The 9,294-nt window shown below is 40.1% G+C and overlaps 1 protein-coding gene across 1 annotated transcript in view; it reads left to right on the top strand.

Moving 5' to 3' along the window:
• Positions 1–9,294, top strand: part of TAC3 (tachykinin precursor 3) — a 36,189-nt gene that overhangs the window by 645 nt on the left and 26,250 nt on the right. Inside the window, exon 2 of the mRNA XM_025172529.2 lies at positions 1,589–1,728. Within this exon, the coding sequence (XP_025028297.2) occupies positions 1,589–1,728 (140 nt within the window). The remainder of the gene's footprint in view (positions 1–1,588; positions 1,729–9,294) is intronic.

Genomic DNA, 9,294 nt, shown 5'->3' with positions numbered 1-9,294 from the left:
TATGTGGATTTGGAGTATCTTAGTTTTTCCCTTCTCTTCCTCCTCCCCCTCCATGCATGCCTATCTGTGTACCTCTCTGTGTGTACATAGATTGATAGAGTTCATTTTGTTTTCTGTTTTCTTTGGCTTCTGACATGCTCTGGTTTATTCAGTATGAGATAAGTAGGTGGAAGGAGAATTGATACATGGTTAAGAGATACTAAATGCCCTCAACTCTGGTTATTTCCTGATCTTAGAAGGAAATCACTGGAGACTGAGGCTGTTTGTGTAATGCAATGTCTATTTATACTCACCCGCCCTCCCCCCCAAATTTTTATGTGTGTGTGTGTGTTGTGTGTTCAGCAGAAGACAGAGATCCATTGGTTTAGTATTCCAGATTATTCAAAGGCATTGTGCTGCCTAGAAGTGCCCTACAGACACCTCCCTCCCTCTGTCTTTCTTTGAAGTAATATGCTGATATTAGAGATTTTTCCCTTATTTATACATACATATTGTTCATACATTCAACATATATACCATCATCTTTATTCACCCTGAATATTATTAGGTCTCATAATTCTGGGGTACAGAAACCTTCTTTGGAACTAAGGAATAGAGGGATGTAGAGCTTACTCTTTTGACTGAAAACCCTACTTTGTTGGGTATCTGGAAAATAAGGATGCAATGGCTGAATGCCATTGCTGTTGTCCAGTAAGGAGGGTTGATGATGGCAGGGAGGAAACTGGCAAAAAGTTGGCAGTGACTCCGTAAGAATGAAGATGAAGAAATGGAGGGACATGGGCTGGAGGTGACCTAACAGGGTGGGAGCTAGAAGCAAGGAGACTGGGAGCCTTTCCAGACTGCTAAGCTAGAGTGGTAACTACCTATACTGAGTTGGCACAAAATAATGTTAGCATTAAATCTGTAATTCCCTATCCTGCATCTGATGCATCTGTTCCAAATCACTGAAGCAGCACTGTTTGGAGGGAGGGAGTGTCCAAAACATCAATCACCGCCATCTTTGCTTTTTTGACACAGTCTCTTGGACAACCCTGCACTGCAGAATGGTGTTACTCTGATTGGTGTGTGTGCCAATTCCTATAGGCAAGTTGATTGGGTTTCTCCTCTGGTTTTGTTGCTGCAGATCACCAGCCAATGGAGAAAATGGAATAAGTGGGAAAATGCCCTTTTAGGCCTATGTCTTTCAGGGGCTGGGAGTAAGATAAGGGCAGTCCCATGGGGCCTAGGATGGAAATTTGCCCTGTCAGGGCCTGAGGGTGCTGTACTTAATTGCAAGGGCAGACAGGGCCTGTGGAGAGCAATAAGAATGGTTAAGAGGAAGGGGATTTCCTCTCTTTTGTAAGTAATCCAATATCTAGAGAGGCAGTGCCTTCATTGGGCCAATATGTTCATTTTATAATAATTGCAAGCCCTTCAAATTCCTAGAATTTTTCATCAGACAAGGTGGTTAAAAGCCAGGAAAAGAAAAGGCCTGTGTCTTGGCTGATCTTTGGGTTAAGATTACATCAGTTGATGTCCTTGGATGATGTATGGCCATGTTGACCAACTCCTACCCACTCACAATGTGCATACTGGCATCTCTTCCCAGAAACTGTGCTTGGATTTTCCCTGGAGCCAGAAATCCCATGGATGCATGGGTCCCTTGCATTTCGCTTGCTGAGGAGCATTTTCAACTCCCTTGTAACCAACCTGCTGCCTTGGGCAAAGAACTTCATCAACGTCCATAAGGTAGAACTGCTTCATAGGGTGAGATTACAACTGGATCTTCTTGTGGGCAACATGAAGGGTGAAGTCTTCCAGTGGGAGCAATATTTGCTTGTCAGTATAAGAAGATACGCAGAACTAGAATGGAAAAATTCTGTTTTTCCCAATAGAAATCAGCTCCCTATTTCTTCTCCCAATCAATTCCAATCAGTAGTCCAAAATATGAGGAGGGTATCAAACTGGGGACAGCTGGCGTCTAATTTAAAAATGTGTGTGTGTGCTTAAGTGCCTATACACACACACACATTTATATGATTTGGGTATTTTTAATGCATGTCTAAAAGGTCTGTTTTATAGAAACTAGGCACAGTAGTAATACCTCATGTATAAACTTTTATACAACAATTGCCTGTTGCCAATAGAAGAGAATATGTGTAGCTCAGGGTTGAACTGGAGTCCTCGGGGTTCTCTGAGCTTGGCTGTTTTCTTGCAGATGCTTTGTTGCCTGGTTAGGTAACATCTTCAGCACTGAAGATGTTACCTAGCCGGGTAACGAAATGTCTACAAGAAAACAACCAAGCTCAGAGAACCCCGAGGACTCCACAATTGCCTGTTGTTTGATTTTACACATTGTTTTCCAAGATCTGATGTTTGAGACAAATAAAACCTTTTTGGCTTAGTGTGTAATTTTATGGTGTTACTAGACAACCCTGTGACCCATTGGGTCATCCTTTGAGAGAAAGGTAGTGCAGTCTGATGTGACCAGAACGAATGTTAAATTTTAGGCTGACCATATTTTTTTTACCCCAATGAGGGATGGTTCCATGATCATCTGAGAAGAGTATATATCATAAATAGAAAAATAATTGTAGTGACAAACAAACTTCAATAATAAGTCAATATTTACCAGATAAACAGAATGATCGTGGGCAGGCAAAAAAGCAGTGGGAGTAGGAGCTACTTCTGAATCCTTGCTGGCTCCCCCACGGACTTTGCTTGTGGAAAGCTGGCAGGGAGCATCAGAAATCATGATCACGTGACCACGGGGATGCTACAACAGCGACAACTTTGCAAATGAAACTGGTCTGAACATCATGGAAATTTCAATTCCACAAGAGTAATGGGTCCCAGATTTTTATGTATTCTTTAAGTTAGAGGGTTATAGGTACCTTGATCCAAAAATTGTTGCAGTATAGTACACCGTTTGGGCTAACTTGAGGGTACAAACAGAAAAACACCATGAGAGTTTTAGTAGTATATGGATTAATGAAATAAAAATACATTAAAAATAATGGTAATTTAGTATTCCCTATTTTTCTGATATTTAAGTGTATTTATTGAAATCCAGTATCTTACCTAAATGTTGTATTTAGAAAGCAGTCCAAATCCCCATAGACTATCATCTAATATTAAACTTTACTGTCTTCAGATGCAAGTAGTTGAGTATCCAAGGAGAAGGTGCTGAAGATTACCAAAATAATTAAAATGAAGTTACTCATGTACACAGTGAATCAAGAATTAAATTTGTTTCTCATTTGATGTTGGAGCTGTTCAGAACCACTCTTGGATTTCACGATTAAAGCTGGCATCAGACTGAATCAGAAGGAATGGAGGTCCAGATTGGATACCCAGATTTCTAACCATCTCATATGCTTTTTGAGAATGAATTCTGGATGAATGGGGGCAATTTCCAAAGTGAAAGGAATGAAACATTTTTAAAAAAATTATATCTTTTGAAAATTTTACATAAAGTAAAAGACAAATCTAATGAAAAAGATAGAAAAAAAAGAAAAAAAAAGAAAAAGGTGCAAGAAAAGAAAAAAAGAAAAAAGAAAGAAAACTAAAGTTAAGAAATATGACTTTCAATCTTCTCTTCAACAGATATTGACAAACCCATCGTCTCCCCTCCCTCTTATATCTTCCAAAAATCCTTCAACCTTATACTAAATTCTCATCTTTTTCAATCATTAAATCCATAAATCATCATTTCACTTTTTTCTTCTTTTAGCAAAAAGTCCATAAAAGGTTTCCAGTCTTTTAAAAAAGGCACTTGTTTTTTCCCTGACCAAACAGGTCAGTTTTACCATTTCCACTAATTCTGACAGTTTTTATGATCCATTCCTCCATTGTGGGAATTTCAATACTCTTCCATCTTTGTGCATATAATAATCTTGATGCTGTTATCATATAAAAATAATCTTGTATGGCTTTTTCTAATTCAGTATTCATAAATCCTGATAAAAAAAGTTAGGGTTTCTTTGCAATATTAATCTTTAAAATTCTTTGTTTTATTGTATGCATTTGTATCAAAAATTTCTTGGCTTTTTCAGAAGTCCACCATGCATGGTAAAATGTCCCTTCACGTTTTTCACATTTCCATTGACTTGAGGTACCTTTATACATTTTTGATAGTTTTTCTGGTGTCATGTACCAACAATACGCCTTTTTATAAAAACTTTCTCCTCAATTATAACACAACGTAAATTTTATCCAATTACATTCTTTCCCATGTATCCATCTGTATGCTATAGCTAAAATTGGTAGCTCATTTTAACATACTATCGTTAACCTGTTCCCCTTCAGTTTCAAATCTTAACAAAGGTTTATACATGTTTGCAGTTACATGTTCATCATTTGTACATAACTCATTCTCAAACTCCATGTTATGTTTTTTTCAATTCCAGTTACCCTCTTGTCTATATCAAATCTTTCTTTTAATTGCACACATGAAAACCATTGAAAACTATGTGCCTCTGCAGTCAATTGTTCTCCTAACTTCATCTTAAGTTCTCCATCCTTAAGAAAAGGAGTGGAACATTTTAAAGTCCTGGTCTCTGTAGAGAATTAACGGATTGTGTAGGTGCATGATTATCAATTTTCATTGTGGCTGATAACAGTAGATTTTTGTTAGTTTTTGAAAGGATTATAAATTACTAACACTTTCACTGCCCGGCTATATACTTTAGAGGCTGAGATGCTGTCAGGTCTTGAAATGTGTCTTCCCTCGCCCCCAAGCCCCCATCCTGGAGTTTCTATATCAAGTGGGTCTGAATCAGCTTGGTCAATTAACATCAAGAGATCAGTTTTGTCTGGCAGCACCAGGCGGCATAGGATGGTCCTTGTGTCATGAAATATGAATGTCATGAACAGCAGCCATCTCAGTGGTGAGAACAACACCCAAGGTGGCTGTTTCCCTTGCAGGATATTTGGGGGGAGCCGAGGAGAGACTACCACTCTGGAGCTATTATGTCTTTGCAATTAGGCGGGGCAATGCTTTTATTAATTCTCTTCCCAATACTTGTTTAATTATCATCCCTGCCATCACAGATGCTCCCCTCTGCTTGGGGCTGAGAGCTGGATTTGTTCATGACTTACATTGTCCCTTCTCATCTTGCCCTGAATGTGTTCAAGTGATACTGTAGGCTGAAGTGCTTCTGGTAACAGTGATGATAGGGAAGTGCTAAAGCAGATCTGTGAACACTGGAATGGAAAAAAAGAAAGGGGGGGGGGAGGAAAAGAAGAAAAAGCCATGGAGAAGTAAGCAAAAGGGCAAGAGGTTCAGAGGTGCCACTGCTATCAACTAATATATATAAAAAATGAAAGGCTTTGCATCAAAAAGATAATCTATCTGTGGTCTAAATTTTTTGTCAGATGAAACATTTCTCAAAATAATTAGGACTGTCGCCCAAGCATTTAGAGGAAGATGAATATTTTGGATTTATTTATTTATTTATTTACTAGTTAGTTAGGTGTATATCCTACTTTTCCAAGACTCAAGATGGTTTCTTGAAGGGGATCTCCCTTCCTTTTATTCTTCTTAATGGTTATCTTATGAGGCATGTTGGGCTGAGAGGAACTGGCCCAAGTCACTCAAAGGGTTTCTATGGTTAAGGGTGGACTTGAACTTAGGTCTCCTCAGTCCTAAACCAACAATTTGGCCCCTGGAACAAGAGTGTGCTGGGTCTTTTGGCCAAGGACTGTACTTTACCTTTAATAGGCAGAACTGGAACAAGCACTAGGTCTGATGTTATTTAATTTAAATTTAATTAATTATATAGTTAATATGAGTAATTGCCATATATTAAAACATTAAATCCAATTTTTTTTGGCTGCCAATTGCACCTTTCCATACCAACATGTCATGCTTCCAAAGTTTCCCCTCTCCCATCCAGATACATCTTAGTCCACCGTCCACTACATTCACTCCTTCCTAGACATTCTGCTGGATGACTTTATAGCCTCTGCTTTGGTACCATCTCTGCAGCCCAGAAACCATCCACAGGTGTCTCTGCCTCTCTGCAATTCCAAGGTGACTGATTTGATGATATGCTCCATAGTATTCTCCAGCCTGGGCCTACCTTGTGTGCAGAAACTGCTAGATATATCTAGTGCCATTTCCCAGATTCCTTTGGTTAAACTCGTTCCAGGTGCTGTTGTCAGGCCCAGCCCAAGAACAACAATGAGACAGTTCAGTCCAGTACAGTTCCTTTATTTGCTTACACCCTAAAGACAGAATCTCGCCAGACTAAATCTATGTTAAAGCAACTGGTCATCAGGTTCAGCCCAAAGAACTCCACGAGACAGTATAGATACAGTTCTGTTGCATTTATTAGCTTCAACCTCTCAGACAGAAACCTCTCCAGACTGAATCTACACTTCCCAAGCCAGCCAGCCAAAACACCGTGAATTCCTTAGGGTGGTGCCAGTCTCATCTTCTTAACCTTCCCATGCTCCTGGTGGGGACTAAGGAAATGCTTATCTCCCCGAGCGCGGCCTTCTACAAACCATTCCATCACACTAGTGGATATACCCCGTGAGACTCTAGGGAGGGGCTAGCCTAAGCCTCTTCTTCTTCTCACGGTCTTGTTGCGGGCTGGGAAAGCGCTTGTCTTGTACCCTCTCCTGGAATGCACTCCCTCCCTCCTGATAGCCTTGATCTTCCATTCCAGTATCCTCCTCGCACATGCCTTCCATTACAGTTGTACTGATTACTCAGGAGTTAGACTCTCTAGGCCTTTCTGACTGTTCTTGGGCTGTTATATGTGCCTAGTCCCATCAGAAACCTCTCTCTTTTAGAAATTACATCAAGTTCAGATCTCATCTTCTTTGCTAGGCACATATGGGCCTTCTGCCTGTTGTAGAGTTTACTCTGAGTACCCTGATCCTCAAATTTCTACAACATACAAGCTCATTCTACAGTCTTTTTGGTTTGGTTAGTTATGTGAAGCTCACACTGCCTCTTCAGTTTTTGTGGGGATCTGGTAATGCCTGATCATAGCCTATATACACAGATTAGCTATCTACTTGCTGTACATACTCAGGCACCTACATGTATTGTTTGGAGACTTCCATCCCATTTACTGTAGCTTCCCTGGAAGAGAAACTTCTCATTCAACTAGAACTCTATATAAAATAAGCCCTATCTTATTTTATTCACTATTCCAATAGACCATTATCTCAAAAGAGAACAACCTATCTTTCCCAGTTCTGTTGACTGTCCCTCTGTTCCATCAGAGTACAGAGGAAAACGTATCATGAGTTTTACTTAGGTTAAGAGTTTTGCTTAGGATAAGTTTCATCTCATTTGGGTAACAAGAAGTCATTCCTTGTATAAATCAATGTTCTTACAATGTAATATGAAAAATACTCAGGATTCAGAAGCTGTTCAGTCATCACTTGGGATGTCATGACTGGTGTTCTGGAGATAGTTCCTGCTGACTTCTTAGAACCACTTTCTCTTCTGTCAGCTCACCCAGTAACATCTGTTCCTCCCTGAGATGGTTCTTTTTCTTCAGCTTTAGGCAGCCTCATATGGAGCTCTGGGATCATCAAGGTGCACCCTATATTTCCATGAGAGATTTGCTCCCTCAGACTCATTCTTTTCCTACCATCTCTGAAAAATGTGAAGGACTCCTAGTCGTACATTTTAATGTCTCCCTATTCCAGAGTAACCTCTGGCCCTACTAGCTCTTTGCTGATGCCCAGCCATCTTCCCTCCCTTTAATAAACTGAGTTCTCTTTAGGACTTTTTCCTAATTTTGTGGAACCTTGGCCCAAGCATACCTTGTTGATTTTTTGTTGTTGTTGTTGTTTTTTGCATCCCCATTACATTGTCTTCATCTCATCCCCAGTGAGACAGGCTTAAGCTGTCCTTAGTTGTCCTGGTGTCAAAAGTTAAGTTTCCCACATTGGGCACAGCCTCAAGATGTAGGAATTCTATTAGGATTATTATCTCACTTATTAACTTGGAGGGAAGTCAGGGGACTGGCAGTGAGTGGGAATACAGGCAAGACAGGTAGGTTAGGGGTTGGCAAATGGGGACAGCAAATTTTAAGCCAATATAGTTTTCTACCAATTCAAGATGGGGGGGGGATAGCATATGAACTATGGAGAGGCCTTTAATAGTATGATATTGTTTGCCTTGTATTGGTTGTCTTGCAACAATATTACTTCCCTAAAGCATTAAACTCTGTGGCTGGGGTTCACCTGAAATTTCCTTCATGTGAATCCTGGTATCAAATACGTTCCAAGATATGAAGGTGTGTCCCAATATAAACTCAGGGGCTTTGAGATTGTGTTGGCTACCACAACAGCTGTTATTATTCAAGGGTTTGCTAACAGGTTGCCAAATTAAGATCTCAGCCTGAACATTTGGCCCTCCTTCCAAACACTTTTCTTTCTCCAAAGATATCCTTGCCAGATTTTTGAAATCTTGATGGAATAACTGTATCCTGATCCACTGTGACATTCCTCATGCCTAATTTGATGACTGGCTCCTGAGAAGAAACTCCCATTCCAAAAATTGTCAAATTCTGGTTGCCAAGTTTATTTCAGCCTGACCATAGACATCCATTCCGAACTATGACAATGCCAGAGTGATAAAAGATGTATTGTGACTTTGTGACCCAAGCTCTGCCTGGTTATACTTGCAAACCAAAATTGCATGCAAGTACGAAACAGGCAGAATTTGCATCTTGATGTGGTGACGCATGATTCATTCCTTGCCCCCCACTTTGCCACCCTCCTGTGTATGCCTATGACCACTCTCTGCCACAGCCATTTCTCTCCCTGCATTTGCCTTCTCCGTAGTGCTTCGTTTCCCGGGTTCCTTTCATGTCCACCCTCTTTGTTTTTGACACCAACTTGTCACCTAGCTTCCAAAAGGCAGAAGAGAAGACTGCAAACCTCTACCATTTTATTTGGGGGAGAAGAGGGAGGATCTTTGCAGAATTCTGTGTTAGTACTGTTATGAAATGGCACCAGCGGGGATCTGTAACATTAAATGTAATAGCCTTGCTTTTCCTCTTTGCAGTGTCCTGAAGATAATGATGTATGTCAAACTGAACTTTATGTAGCCCTGCTTTTTCTTATTTTAGTGTCCTGAAAATAATGAGAAATGTTGAACTGTTTTTTTTTTTTTTTGCCTGTTTCTCTGTATTTGTCAGTTTCAATCACTTCTTCATTTTCCCTGAAGTAAGAGATGTGGATGCTCAGTTTCAGTTCTTCTAGTGTACAAGAAGTAGCTCATTGCACAGTCATGGCAGGATCTGCCACCTCTCTTTCTGGGGTTATTTCTGCCCTGGTGTCTTC

The sequence above is a fragment of the Python bivittatus genome, unplaced genomic scaffold (assembly GCF_059951505.1).
Source record: "Python bivittatus isolate LINGU-HERP-01145 unplaced genomic scaffold, Pbiv_v1 ctg000220_np1212, whole genome shotgun sequence".
In the NCBI taxonomy this organism is placed as follows: domain Eukaryota; kingdom Metazoa; phylum Chordata; class Lepidosauria; order Squamata; family Pythonidae; genus Python; species Python bivittatus.
This window is presented reverse-complemented; position numbering and strand designations above follow the sequence as displayed.